The sequence below is a fragment of the Anabrus simplex genome, chromosome 1, assembly GCF_040414725.1.
Source record: "Anabrus simplex isolate iqAnaSimp1 chromosome 1, ASM4041472v1, whole genome shotgun sequence".
NCBI lineage: Eukaryota > Metazoa > Arthropoda > Insecta > Orthoptera > Tettigoniidae > Anabrus > Anabrus simplex.
Genome location: NC_090265.1, coordinates 842,384,551 through 842,400,765, shown reverse-complemented (window position 1 = coordinate 842,400,765; position 16,215 = coordinate 842,384,551). Strand labels below are relative to the sequence as shown.

Genomic DNA, 16,215 nt, shown 5'->3' with positions numbered 1-16,215 from the left:
CATACAAGAAACAAGATGGAAGGGGCAGAAATCCCATGTTATTGGTGAGGGTTATAAGCTCATTTACCATAGCACGACTAAGAACAGAGACGTCGCAGTCATTGTGAATTCTGAGCTACATAGTCAAATTATTATTTTAACCATTATGGTTTGATTTTGATCTGTATCGACTTAAATCTAATACACTACTGAAAATCACTGGTAAAGATCTATCTCTGCCTTGTAAATAATAATAATAATAATAATAATAATAATAATAATAATAATAATAATAATAATAATAATAATAATAATAATAATAATAATAATAATGTTAATGGCTTTGCGTTCCACTAACAACTTTTACGGTTTTTGGAGATGCAGAGGTGCCAGAATTTAGCCCCGCAGTTCTTTTACGTGCCAGTAAATCTACTGAAACGAGGCTGACTTATACAAATACCATTGGACTGAGCCAGGATTGAACCTGCCAAGTTGGGCTTAGAAGGCCAGCACCTCAAATGTCTGAGCCACTCAGCCCGGCTGTCTGCCTTGTCAATATCTAATATAAAAATTAAAATTTCCACCTTTACAATACATTGTGTTATATAGATCATATAGATTAATTAATAAACATTACAAAATAGCTGAAGCATGTATACGCTGTTATGTAACATGTATTAATTAATCTATATGATTATAACACAAAGTATTGAAAAGTTGGAAATTTTAATATTCTTATATTAGCTACAGTCAACATGGATCCAAAAGATGAATTTCATTTCTTGCAATGCCTTGTCAATACTGTAAAAAGTTATTTAACCCTTCAAGCCAGTATTAAAAGTTGGCCAAGTTTTACCCTACAGCGGTAATAAATTTTAGAAAAATATCACAATTTTACATGCTGTCACAAACACTGCTATAACTTCTAAACGACTTTCACTAACACTTTCATTATCACTCAGATTATTTTCATCATTGCTTTCACCTAATATGCATTTGAGAGCTGCATTAGATAAATACAGAACATGCGAGGACGACGCCATGTTGTTTACAACGATCAACATTGATGAAACAGATTCTTTTTATGTCAACACAATGCCACATTGCGGTAAAAGATACTCCCCTGCATAGAATGATACCCTGTGCTGCAAGCCGCGCTAAAGGTTCACGTTGACAACCAACAGATGGCACGCAGATGTACATCTAAATCATCGCTAGCCTAGTCCGTACAGGTATATGTCAAATCACTCCTGGCTTATGTTTTGTAGGTCCGTACATGTACACGTCGAACCGGCTTGAGAGGTTAATCTATATTCATAAAAATTACTTGTTCTCTTCATCAACCACCAAACAACTTGTGGACTTGATACCTTACCTCCTCACAATACAATGACCCATGTTTTCATGATTTGATGTGTATAGAAAGCTAAATCACACCCGACCAGAAAGAGATTAGCCATTTGGAGGAAGTTTCTAACAGAACAAGCTGAAATATAAAAATCTGAATCATAGACACACACTGTTTTTGGTAATATTATTAAAATTTTAAATATTTTATTTAGTTGACAAGCCTTCTATTTTCATTATAACTTATTTAGAGTAATGTCATTTTAAAAGTTTCATGTAGATGACCTTTCTTGTATTTACAACTTGTTTAGAGTGTATTGTGAAGAGATTAGGTATCAAGTTCACAAACTGTTCGGTCGTTGATGAAGAGAACAAGCGAGGTTCTTGAAACATGTATGGCATTTTATTAATATACATTAAATGACTTTTTATAGTATTGATAAGGTGGACATAGATCTGTACCAGTGATATTCAGTGGTGTATAAGACTACATAGGCGAGTCGGTGAAGTATACAGACATTCAGATCGCCTCATGTCCGCAGTCATCGGTGCTGACAGCCACCATTTGTGCACCTTCTCTGTCTGTGCTCCACAAATGGGCCTTGATGAAGAGGAAAAGGATAAATTCTGGAATGAGCTGTACAATATCCCGTCCTGTCTGGCAGGTGATCTGCTACTTATGGAAAGGATATGGCTTACGGAACAATTATAGTTAGTAAATCCTTGATTTTGCAGAAGCAACCTATCTTTTCATCCCAACGTATATTTCGAAAAACAATCCAATCACTTGATCACACAGTGGCAATATCAGCAGCCAGACTGACTTTGTTCTTGTGTAGAAGCGAGATTTCCTTGCAAGTCATCCAGTCTGAATGCTTGGCTCCTCAACACAAGCTGTTTGTTACCGACATGAAAATCGTCATTCACAGAAGCTGTGGCTTAGCAGGCCAAGACATAATCGAGTGGACAAACCAACGTGAGCATAAAGAGGGCATTATTAACATCATCAATCTCCCTGCGTTCACCCCAAATTCAGCAGACAGGGTGTGGGTAGCTCTCTGCAAGTCAGTCACCACTGCTGAGAAAATGGCACTTTGCACCAAGACGATTGGGCACTGGCACGTAGATTAAACAGACATGGCTTTGGACGTCAGATAAAGTAAAAGATGCCTGAGAAGCAGCCTGCCTTCAGGAAGTGATTTGCACAGAAGACAGATGAGAACTAGCAGAAGTACATGAAAATCCGGAAGGAAGCTAAGAGGACTGTAGCGGCTGCATGTGACTGACATTACCGCAGCCTTCACGAGCAAGTAGGCACAAAGGAGGTTAAGAAGATTACGCAGTTCAACAAGGTTTTGGGAACTGGGAATGGAAGTACTGGATTTCATTGCAAATAATGTACTGATCACGTTGCCAAAAACAGTATGTTTCTATCACGTCAGGGAAAAAAGTTATTGTTGTTTATGTTTTTCGCTGCATGGCAATCTTGCCCCATCTGCATCTGCATGCATACGCACTTGTGTAAGCTTATCTGACTAGAAGTAATGACTTTATGCGAAGTGGAAATTGCAGCTGTGCTTATAGAACTTATTTATCAGAGTGTGATGTTACACTTCTAATAGCTAGTATCCAGGTTGAAACCGTGGTGGGTTATACATCTTTCAGAGTGAAATTTTAAACTTTGCTGTGTTGTTGTTATGCTTAAACAATGAATAAGCAGAGACATGTATGTATCAATTCCCCAGATTGTTTTTGTTACATCTGCCGAGAATTCAGAACTAGTAAACAAAGGAAACCAGTTACAAGACTATTGAAAACTGTATATCACCCGTATTTCGGCTGTCCGCTTGGTGACCAGATAAAAGTTTCGCACCATATGTAAGTTGCATCTGATGCTATGTAAAACTAATTCAGTGGCTAAAAGGGGAGAAACAGCACAGGCCTTTTGGAGTTACAATGATACGACGCGAACACGAAAATCATACCAATGACTGTTATTTCTGCATAACCAAAATAACAGGGTTTTCATAAAAAAATAAACAGAAAATCTCATATCGTGATATGTGTTCAGCCATCAGACCAATATCTCATGGGAATGACTTACCAATACTAGTAGCGCCTTCAAATTGGCAACAATGTTCAGATACAGAGGACAACGAATCAGACAATGGTGTAATAGCATCAATATCTAGCGAGTCATCATACAGTGCTATGGAAGAAAGATATCCACAACTTCCTTCACAACATGAACTTTGTAATGAACCTCTAAAATAAAAAAATAAAAATATTTTGACATCTATAGTAATAACAAAGGAACTGAGGGTGAAGGAAGAAAAAACAAAAAGGATGACAGATTTGAAATCAGCATGGGCAAACTACTATAAATCAGGCACTTTCAAGCCAGTTCCTTAAAATTTTTAAAAATTTGTAGAATTGTGTTATCTGAGGAATGGCAAGAGCTCAAAGCAAAGCAGCTCAGGACACTGAACACTACAAGCGTGCAACAAACAGGGATCAGTATGGGCTACATGACAGTGGCAAGAGCACTTCAATGGGATTTCAAATATCGAGTTCCCTCACCAACCTACCCCCAAAGGTCATAAAACTGCAGATCCCATTCCTCAAATCACAATGAAAAAAGTAGAGAGAGCCATTAATACCATGAAGAATCTGAAAGTACCTGGTCCTGACGATTTGCCAGTTGATTTGTGGAAGCTCAAGAAACTTCAGGGTACTGCTATTACCTGACTACAGAGTTCTTTAATGACTAAATGAGTTTGGTCAAATTTCTACTGACTGGATATCAAGTGTAACAGTACCCATTTTTCAAAACAAGGGGTATCCATCTTTAAATTCAAACTATCAAGCAATTTGCCTCTTGCACCACACCCCGAAGATCTTCGAGCAAGTTCTTGACCAGCACCTTTGCAGCACTGTCACTCTCACCATCAATCAGTGTGGATTCATCAAAGGTTCCAGCACTATAAGACAGATTTAGTAGCACGGATGCTGCTAGAGACAACAGGAGAAGAGAAGGCCAACAGACTTCTTTCTATTTCAAACAAAAAACAAAAACAAAAAAAAAAAAATCCCATGGCACAACAGCCCTATCAAACAACTGCTGCTCAGCTCGAAAGTGTGCAGATTACGAGGACATGTGTGGTAAGCGTGACGAATCCTCTTGGCTTTCTAGACTGGGACTGCTATTTCACCACCAGATAACTCTTCAGTTGTTCTCATGTAGGCTGAGAGGACCTCGAACCAGCCCTCAAATTCAGTTAAAAATCTCTGACTGGGTCAGGGGTTGAACCTGGGGCCTCTGATTAAGAGGCAGGATTTTGTCTATTTCCCAAACTAAAATCCATACTGGAAGGACAAGGATTTCGGTGAAATGAAGAGATCAAACTGAAACTGCAGGTAGAACTGTATGCGATCCCCAAATTGCCTATGAGGACTGATTCCACAAGCATAAATAGTACTGACAGTGTTGGAAAAACTAACAACATATATGAACTCTGTGGTAGAAATACTGACAAAGAAAAAGACGACTGCTTTCGTAATATGAATGCTGCTGCAGGAAAAACAATAACAAAAACAAATAGCAAAGCTATCAGGGAAAGGCTAAGGAATGAGGAGTTCAAAAAATGGTGCTCCCTTCCTTGCCCTCTTCACACAGCACCCTCTAGGAAATGAGTGGTTCACAGAAAAGGTAGGCCTTTCAACATCAGAGTGGCCTGAAAGCATCAAAATGATGGCAGATGTGGCTCCAGTAAGAAGCTTGTATGGTAGAAGCCAGGAGAGATAGAAATTTTGGGACATGTTCTTGGCTAATATCCATTCGGCTCATTGCTTAAGAATACTCGCCATCACACAATTTGCAGCCTTACCGCAAAAGTCTTTTGCGATAATGGGTGGGAAGTATATAAAGTAAACTGCTTAGCTAAAAACAGCATGAGAAGAGTAGATATTCTAGCCATCGATAAACAGAGATACAAACAAACACATACATATCCTACGTCATTCCATCTATATGATGGGTCGGCAAATGAAGCCCCTCCACCAACTTATGTCTTTGTACTCTTCTCCTTCTTCAATGCTGTCCCAGTCCCCTCCTTGTTGCTGAATGTTGTTTTTCACCATGTCTGTATATCGCATTCTTGGCCGCCCTCTTGGTCTTGAATATTTTAACTGCGGATCATACATTTTTCTGGGTACGCGATTGGGATCCATCCTTTGCATGTGACCATACCATTTGAGTCTACGTAGAGTTATGTTATCCTGCATTCTGCCAACCTGGGCCATGTCCCTGATGTTCTCATTACGAATTTTATCTCGTCTTCTTTTGTCAACCATTGCTCAGACGAATCTCATTTCAGCTGCCTGAATCCTTGCTTCATCCTTTTTCCTCATGGTCCAGGTCTCACTCCCATATGTCAAAACTGGCATATAATAAGTCAGATAAATTGCTCGCTTGCATTTCAACGGTACTTTTGAGTTCCATATTAGGTCTCTGACAACTCTATAGAAAGTTCCCCCAGCTTAAATCCTGCTGATAAGTTCCTCTTCAATGGAGCCTGTTGCTGATATCATGCTTCCTAGATATTTGAATTTGTTGGACATCTTGAGATGTTTACCCTATATTTCATGTAACCTTCAGGTTGACCATTTCTCTGCATAACCAACACTTCACTTTTTTCCTGACTGAATCTTAGGCCGTACCCTTTAGCTGTTACTGTCCATGCATTGATCTGATCCTGAAGTTCCTCCTTGGAATCTCCCCATATGCAGATGTCATCAGCAAATAGCATGACTTTCATTTTGTTGTCACCAACATTTTGGCATACTTGTTGTTGAATCTCATTCAGCACAGTAATGAAGAGAAGAGGTAACAGAATTCCACCTTGTCTTAGGCCCGTAGTTATACTAAAGGGTTCCGTCATTCCTGATGGTGTTTTGACACGACTACTTATGTCTTCATATAAATTCTCAATTCGTTTTATTATGTCATTATCGATTCCACTCTTTCTCAGCACTTCCCAGACTTTGTCCCTGCTTACAGCATCAAAGGCCTTTTTGATATCCAGGAAGGTCAGCCAAAAGACCTTATGTTCATAACACTTCTCCATTAGCTGACACAATCCAAATATTAGATCAACTGTTGACCTGTCTTTCCGGAATCCATATTGTTTCTCTGATAACTTTCATTCTATCAATGGTCTTATTTTTCTTTCTAAAGTCCTTTCATACAGCTTTTCCACTTGGGCAGTTATTGTAATTCCTTTGTAATTGGAACATTTCTTCCTGTAACCTTTCTTAAAGGGTGGAATGATACCTTTTTTCCAATCTGCTGGTATCTGCCCATCCTTCCATATCTTGTGAAAACAGAGATATTGTTCTGTAATACTGAACCCAACAGTAAGTCTAGAATCAGGTGAACAGCAGCTGCACGATGTGCACTAAGAGAAGCAGGCAATCTACATTCCAGTATCCAATTACATCATGGAGAAATATCATGTGAATTCCCGCCACCGTTTACGGATTGTTAGTACGTGTAAGAGGTACCATACCGGGGATGATGATGGCCGAGTTGTGGAAGAGGTTTGCCCTCAAAGAAAGCTACCTAATCACGATTGCTGAGGTGGCTGGGCGTGGGTCCATGCTTCTTTTATGGAACCGTTTATATTCAATAAAAACTGCACAATAGGGCATCATATGGCAAACCTGTTGAGGGTCAGTTTCCAAAATAAAGGATTATATTTATAGAGGAGGGGAGTACGTCAAAGGAAACAAAGTTTTCTCTGCAGCTGGTAAGCTACTAAAGTTATTTTCAAGTTTTGTTATTTCTTGAACAGGCCACATACACAGCTTTTCTTTTCTGCCACTTTTTCCACACCTTGTTTTCCATTACAGGGCTTGGCTCTATTTTATGGCTGGATGCCCTTTCTATGTGGATGGATGGATTCACTACTGTATACTTCGGTGGTGGTTTATAGTGTATTTAGTGTATAAAAAGAGGTATGTACTGTATTGAGGCAAACATAAAAATCCAGTCCCCATATCACATGAATTAACCCTCTGAACTTAAACATAATATTATAAAGTATATTACAAGTGTTTTACAACTTCTTATATTTAACATACCTGCTTGTGTTGCTCAAAGATCTGCACCGACTCCTGGCAGGTGTGATCGGGTGTAATGGGGTGTAGCTGCTTGTCCAACACAAGGTACACATTGTCTAGCTCCTCGGAAGTGCTGCCTAAAAAAGCAAATTACAGTCCAGCGTTATATCTCTGGAAGTTTTCTTCATTTTACATATCCATGTGATCAAGGATACAAAAGGGAGATTTGTATATTCTTTGTTAGTAGAACAGTAATACTGCATGGGAAGCAGAATTTGGATATATACCTCGAGTATTGGTAGGTAAACCATAGACCTGACATGAGGAAATGCTTGTCAGGTACTGATCATCAAGTTCAAAACCAGACACTTAAGCGAAGGTCCACAATAGGCCTAGCAAACCAGTTGTCAACGTCTTATCACTTTCAAACACAAAAACAGCCTCACATCAAAATGACCTAATGTGACACTGTCTTTGAGCAGATCTATCAGGTATGATGGCCGACATGGTTCTGATGATAGATGGATTTATAAGAAGAGAAAAGTACAAAGTGGGACCATGAATATCTTGATCCTAACTAGCAACACAGAACTCATAGATATGAGGGTTGGGACATAAGTCATGACCATTATTCTTTTCCCTTACATCTGCGTGATGCCACCAGTATGACCTGGAAAGCAAACACTCATAGTACATGGACACAACATGAGATGGTGGTAGGCTACATTGGACAGGTACCAAGCACAGAACGATGGGACTGCAGCAGTGAATTATTAGGCTCCATGTAGAATGGATGTGATGAGGCAAGAACAGGCTGTTTGCTGGGAATGTCATAGACGGCTTGTGGAAGCTGTGGGGAATAATGCCTTTTATATATACAGTAGAACGTCGATAATTCGAAATCGCTTAATTCAAAATCCCGCCTAATTCGAAGAAGCTCTCGTTCCCAGAAACATGAGATACAGTTTTGCATGTTATTTCAATTGTTTAATTCAAAATACAGATAATTCATAATTCGAAGTACAATGTCGGCCCCATTACCGAAATTCAGACTTTCAATTCGAAACTGCCTTTACATTTTAAAACAATAGTATGTTACAAAGTAATTTCAACTTGAAATTTATCCGCTCCGCGTCATAATAGAACGCGCGTTCCGGAACGTGGAGGGGTAGCTTTCTGCACTTACACTCACTTCGGTGGGTCTACAGTGCGCTTCATGATTGCTAAGTTGCATGAAATTGGAATTCTTTTGTATTCAACCTTTTAAGGAACGCCGTAATATCACGCAACAGGCAGTGTGCGGGAAAACAGAATCCGCAAATACTGGCGATGCCGACAGTTGACGAAAAAGCGTGGCTCATATAATAAATTCGTAGGCACCGAACAATATTGTCATTGCCAGTGAAATTCCATTGCTTTATTTTAATGCGAGCCCAAATGGTCTTATGGTTTTAAAGGAGAAATTGCCAGCCGGGAAATCATACAAGTGTGAGGGATGGGGGTCATAGTGCGTTGCAATGCACATGGAAGCGAAATACTTTATCCCCTCTTCATAGGAAAGTTCGATAAGCCACAACGTTTTAAGAGTGTCGGGCACTTTCCATGCCAGTACAAAGCATCTAAAAATGCAAACAGTACAGATATCCCAAAAATAATGCATTTGCACAGGGGAACCGGCATAATTTATCCTCGTCTTTGAATTGTGCGATTTTTTTTCTTTCGTTGCGTGAGGTTATGTCCCTATTGGATATGCGATGAAAATTTCTAATCAGCTCCTAAAATAATGTGTCAACTATACAGCATATATGTAAACTTTAGGGATCAATGGTTTCCGCTGGTTTATGCACAGCTGAAGGATAACACAGAGGGAAGTTACCATGAACTGTTCACTGAACAACTGAAAAATCAAAGATTTTGAGACTGAAGCCATAAATGGTGTCCACTATGTATTTCTCAACTGTCAAATAGCAGGGTGTCTTTTCCACTTGGGACAAAGCATGTGGTAAAAGTTGCTAAACTTGGATCTTTCTGTAGCCTTCATACAAGAAGAAAAATCTCTTATGACAATAACGGTCAAAATGTGATAAGACACTTTCAATTTGATTAAAGTCTTCAAGTAATTAAATACTGGCCCCCATTCTGTATCATATGGAGGAGAATTACATCAGGAGGGCGGCCAAGGAGGAGAGGTTTTCAAGACTGCTGTTTCCAATACCTACTTGGAACTGGCACCGAGTTATTCTCTGTCATTCAAGAACAACGAATCTTGTTGAAGGATGGCATTATAGGGTGAATCTATTGATGGGGAAGCCGCACCTTTCTAAGAGTGCATTTCTTCAAAAGTTGCAGAATGAGGATGCAGAAGGAACCAGAGTAATGCAGTGTATGGAAGCTAGAGGTCCTCCGAAAAAAAAGTACAGGCAACTCAATCATAAAATACATTGTTTCTTGTTACAAAGAATACAAAGATAGGTGCTCTAGTACTTTAATACTCTGGGGCATACTACAGCCAGAAACATTTTGGTAAATTTCAGTTTGAAACTAAATAAATATAAACTAATTTAACATTATACTGTTGCTTTATGTGACAAAATATCCTTCATGACCAAAGCTATTTTGCAACAAAAGTAAAACTTGTGACTGTTTTGACTGTTTCCAATTTTTTTTTTTTTTTTTTTTTTTTTTTTGCTAGTTGCTTTACGTCGCACCGACACAGATGTCACCAAATAACATTGTGACAAAAATGTTGGGTATCTAAGATGAAATTCTAAAAGAATTTAATTGTGTTAAGTCCATCTGTTCAATACACATTTGCCATTTAATAAACGGTCTGTTTTAAAAGCTACATAGTTGTTTAAAAACAAATGCATGCACACATTTACATACTCCTGAATTTCTCCTAACACTTACCAGAGAATCATTAGTGTGAAGTGGATAATTCCAAGTAGGTATTGTTTAAAAACAACTATGTAGCTTTTTAAACAGACCACTTATTAAATTGAACAGGTGGACTTTACACAATTACATTTTTTTTAAATTTCATCTTAGATATTTAAAGTCAATACGGAATCAGAATGAAGTTCATTACTTGTAATAAAACTGTTGAGTGACAAAATTACTATGACAAAAATTCGTAACTTTCCTGCTAATAGCCACAGGACCTCTCGTTTTCCACAGTATCCGACTCTCAGAGAAGTACATTTAATTTCAAAAATTCCACGGGCAATGGCCGGGATTTAAACCAAGGCCAACTTGGTGAGAAACTAGCGATGATGTTACTCAGCTATCATGTACCCTGAGAGTACGATAAATCAAAACATCCACACCTACATCTTCTGTGAAAGAGAATATTTCAACCTACTATCAAAACTACTGATGGAGCGAGGCACTGGTAAATGATTTGATATCTGACAAACAGCAGAGACAAAGACAACCAGGGCCAGATTTTAAGTATAGTGCTGCCCCAAGCAGTGCTAAAACTTGCCATCCTCACTCTTAAAATAATTTATAAGCAGCTATTTACTGGCTCAAATTATTTTAAGATGAAATGTTACAATTTTGAAAACATGGAATTACTGGAACTAAACAATGCATTTTGTGATTGTGATCTGAGACATTCAAGAGTTAGTGTTAGAGAATCCAAGAAGCCAATGGGTCTTACCAATGTGTGAGAGGTACTGTATAGTGTGTAACTGAAATGTCCCAGAAAAATGCAAGAAAATTCTGTACTCAATGTATTATACACCACCACCAACAACAAAAAGCAGAATCTAATCAGGCAAGAAAATTGAAGGTCAACAATCTGTGGAAATAAGGAGAAATTCCTGGTTTTAAGACTTGTACCACTGGTATTAAACAACTTCTATTGAAATCTTACGAGCCTCTGTTTCACGAGTGATAATCAATTGGAACGCCTATGTAGGGAGACGGCATCCTAAGAAGAAACTGAAGTACTACCTACAGGTATTGGCAAATTGACTTCCGTGGAAATAGTATAATGCTGTGCCCTATGTACCAGCAACATATTACAACAGAATGTAACAATAAAAAGATATGTCTATATACAAGTGCATGCAATAAATCAGCATGGAATTTGTGCACTGTTTGATTTCCATGTCAGGTTTTTTCCAAAAAGGATGTACACATCAGTCAGTAAAAAGAAAAAAAAAACCACAAGTCACAATCCCAACAAAACATATGTGACTTCCATCACAAGGTGTTCAAAAACAAACAACAAATGTTTAAAAATAAAATTCACAGTAGTTGGAAAAATTAAAAATGAGAGAGAAAAATACCCTCGTGAAAATTTCCATCCTAGGCTAAGATCCGGCAATGTTAAAAACATCAATATATTTTCTCGTCATCAATCTAGTACAATGCTGGAATGATACCTTACATATAGTACTGGGGCCTCTTATGATCTCAGCCCCAAATTACATTTACCCATAATGACACATTAAAAAGAAAATTATATCCAATGCAATAAACAATAATATAATATAGTCAATCATATAACATTACAATACAAGGATGTATCTGTATACAAGGGCATGCAATAAATCAGCATGGAATTTGTGCACTGCTGGATTTCCATGTCATGTATTTTCCGAAAAGAATGTACTACACAGCCAAAATAAAACACGAGTCACAATCCTATTTATAAGATATATAAACATGTGACTTTTTATGCTGTACATTCAGTAAATAGCAAATAAACTGAAGAGAGAAGAAGTTTGTATGTAAGAATCAGAATAACATACAGTATAAGGCAGACAATGATTGCCTCAAGTTTAAAGTAAATTAACTTATGTAGCATCCGGGTGGTATCCATAACGCAGTACATTGTGACCTAGATGAATATAAAGAGATTTCCTTGCTGTCAAACTCCAAACCCAAGTTAAGCTTAAAAGTCACAGCAACCATGATGTGCTTAACTCTCATGAGAGAAAAAAAAAAAAAAAAAAAAAAAAAAAAACACGTAGAAAATACAGTAATGCCGATATGTATACATTCATATTACACCACAGACTATATCCAAGGACAATGGCATCATCACAACCACCAAGCGTTCAATAATACTATTTCTGGTCTCCTGTAAAATTTAGTTCTCTTGACTCATGTCCTCAAATGCTAATTCCCTGTAGGAAAAGGTGATACACTACCTTTGAGGATGTCCATAGTCTCGCTAGTGAGGATTCTAATAGGCAGGTTGATATTGTCCCCTTTAAATCAATCACTTCAAGGATACATAATAGACCCTACCATCAGGTTTGAGACCTATGAGAGTGAACCTGAAGTAGTAGATTCAGAGAAATATGAACCAAGATTAGAATATTTTAAAGAGAGATACCACCCAAAAATAATTACAATATTCAATTTGATGAATGGTGCCAGAGGGAGCATTCTATGTTTCTCTGAGAACTTCTACAAACAGTTTGGGTTACTTAAGGCCTAAAAGATCGACACTGCAACCACTGAACTGAGGTGCTCTGCTGGAATACTGAAACAACACTACTGTGTGCTATATTGCTAAGGCTTCTGTATTAACCTGTGATTGCTGAACTTAATGTACTATGGTAATCTCTTGTCGTTAATCTTTGTCTCCATGGCAGCCTGCATTTGATGTAAGAAGAATTCAAAATAAAATCTAATAAAGACTGAAAATTAAACGGACTTGACAAAACAACAACAGACACATTAGTTAAAGTAAATTGACCTTGGGATTTGCTGTGTAGCTGCATGCGCCAGCTACAGCAAGTTATGGCACAATCACCCATTACAAGAGAAGAAAGCCACTGAACTGAAGTCTACACACACTGCTACTATATTAGAGAGTGTGACTCACACAACAGGGGGCTGCTAAAAATGGACTGCCCATACGCACCACACTGACTTCACTCACAAAAATTAAGTTATCACTTTAAGTTGGAACTGCTTGCAAGGAGCAACCTGTGGCAATTACTACTGACATACTAAAGAGAAGAAAACAACTACTTCACTGCAACAGGGTACAACATTCTGTCTCCTGTACCCGATGGGATCCTTCATATACACAGAATGAGAGCTGCTATAGGAGTTTCCTAACACATTCACCATGACTTTTATCATTCTTTTGTGTTTTTTGCCCAATGTTCATACAATATCTGCACACCTGCAGAAGACATCCCAATACAGCTAATACATTCTCATTTTAAAATCAAATATTTATCTCCAACTTAATATGTCATTCCCCCCTCCTCCCCTCACACACCACTGTATATAAAAGAGGAGGAGTTCTCCAGGCTGGTTGACAGAAATAGCTCGTGACTCACAGAAATCTGGGGAAAACACATGTTTGTGTGAGAGAGTCAGGTCGGGTCGGGTCGGTTGGAACACAATAAACTGGCAACAGAAATAAGTGAGTGAGTCACCGGTAGTAGTGTGCATGGCTCCACTGGACAGAAGGAACACCTATGACAAGCCAAGAGAATCTCTCTCCTAAGAGAACAAACTCCAGGCCAGGCAAATCCCTCTGAACAATTCTATTACAATGTCAAAATTGTCCTAGAACAGAATCTAAGACTAGGGAAACAAATAGGAGGCAAACAGACCTTAAGTCCCTAAATCTTCATCATTCTTTAACATAAAAGGTTCTCCTTTTTTCCTTTAAATGTTAGCACTCTGAAATACATTTTTCTAAATATAATATAACAATGTTGTGAGTTGAACACATCTCCAAATGACATAGGTTTCAAGAGATACAATAATGCCTGAATTTTGCAAGCAAAGAAGATGACAGCTACTGGTTTTTCTGTGGATATCATATGGACTTTGGGCACTAAAAAAATATCGCAAAATAGCCAGGCAAAATACCACTAAAAATCTTGAAAAAAGGCTCTATCATATGCACTATTAGAAAAGGCATTAAAATTAAGTACAGTACTAAACCCAAATGTAAATTTTAATCTAAATCCTTTTAAAATGAGTATGGTACTATTCTATTATATGTCTTGAGATAAACATATAGTTATAACTTGATATAAGCAATATTTAAATATGTAAAATTTACAATTGAAAAATATAAAATAAATTTCATAATTTAGCACACAAATTTTCAACACACAAAATGGATTACAGGCGAATATAACCTGAATGCCCCTTTGAATAGTAATGATGCAACCCAATTTTCAAAAACAGGGCAGTCTCATTTATTGCAGTGAGGGTGGGTCACATTATTTTGAAACTTAAAAAAGAACACTTCAGCCATTTTCAATATAATGTAATGTTCATTTCTTAAAAAGGAAGTAAATAGGCATTTATAGGAATTATACATTAAAACAGCCAACCATAGGCAAAAATTATACTACCCTGAGATCCCAAAATGAACTTCCTTTATTGCCTCATTCCAAATAGCTTCCTGTCATTCTCATCTGTTTGTACCAGCAATCATTCTTGTCACCTTCAAGTCCGTTATGGCCAACTTATGAATAAGAAATCCAGAGTCCACCCAGTGAAATCAGTCCAAAGCAGACCAATATAAAGATAATTTCGTCCAAGAAATTACCACTGATTGTAACTGTGAGCTGATTTGATTTACTCTACAATCATCAAGGAGCATCCATATTTTATTACATTCACTGAAAATTCTTGAAGACAGTTCTCTCGGTATGACAAATGTGGCCTCGACAAAGAAAATAAATGTGCAAACCTCAAATTAATTAATTAAACTGGAATGCAATTGAAGTGCCTATGAGAATTTTTTTTCATGAGATGGAAAGTCGCTGTGAAATAATGCTAGTAACAAATGAGAACAGATACTAACAATTATTAAAAGTTTTGTACATTTCATTCTACAAATCTCCATGGACAGAATGGAAAACTAACAAAAGGTCCTAAGCATGGAGTCATGCATCTATTAAGTACAATTCAGAAAAATAAGATATCATTTGAAGGCGTGATCTTGGGAAGGAAAACCAGAGGGAGATTAATAATGATGGTGGACAAAGTGACACACATAGCAGGGTGCAAGAACTATAGAGAATTGAAGGAAAAAGCAAAAAGAAGAGAAACAGGCTTGCACTAACGAGGCATGGCCTTTCGAAGAAGAATAGTACTGTAATAATAAGAACAGGTGGTGGTTTTAAGAGGAAGTACACAACTGGGCAACAAGTCTCTTAACACTAGTAGGAGAGAAAAAGGAAGAGGTGCGACACTTCAAAGAATGAAGGTATCGGTAAAAGAAAGGGAAGGACCGCAAAGAGCATGAAAATGAAAGACTTCCTAGGCCTAGCAAACCTAATACTGTTGCGGCTGGAAAAGAATAAGAGTTGATCAAGGGAGGCCGGGTAGAACAGATGAAAGTGGGAAGCCTGGCACAAGCAAGTGGAAGCAATGCCAGGACTTGGCTAAGGGCTACATGACTGCCAACCCATGATCCCAAGATGAAAGCACCCGAGTCCTTTTCTGTTGCCTCTTGTAGGGGATACCAAAGGTGTATTCTACTGCTCCCACCTAAAGAAGAAGAAACAGCAACTCTATGGATCTACGGGTCTTGGATGGTGGTAAAAAAAAAAAAAGGACTTGATTCAGTAGATAGGCCAAGGTCTCTGCATAGTGGAAGATGTGAAGGGCATCTGACTTCATACTAGAAGTGGCTGAACAAACATCTTATAAATTCTTCGGGATGATCATATCGTAATATATTTACTTATCTATCATGGCATACACACCAATACACCCCTAAGCAATATAAGTACCTACATAATAATAATAATAATAATAATAATAATA

The 16,215-nt window shown here is 37.9% G+C and overlaps 1 protein-coding gene across 1 annotated transcript in view; it reads right to left on the bottom strand.

The window, feature by feature from the left end:
- The window catches only part of LOC136857219 (mitogen-activated protein kinase kinase kinase 7), a 168,383-nt gene that overhangs the window by 25,016 nt on the left and 127,152 nt on the right, over positions 1-16,215 (bottom strand). The window contains exon 10 of the mRNA XM_068225255.1: positions 7,468-7,583. Coding sequence (XP_068081356.1) covers positions 7,468-7,583 — 116 coding nt within the window. The remainder of the gene's footprint in view (positions 1-7,467; positions 7,584-16,215) is intronic.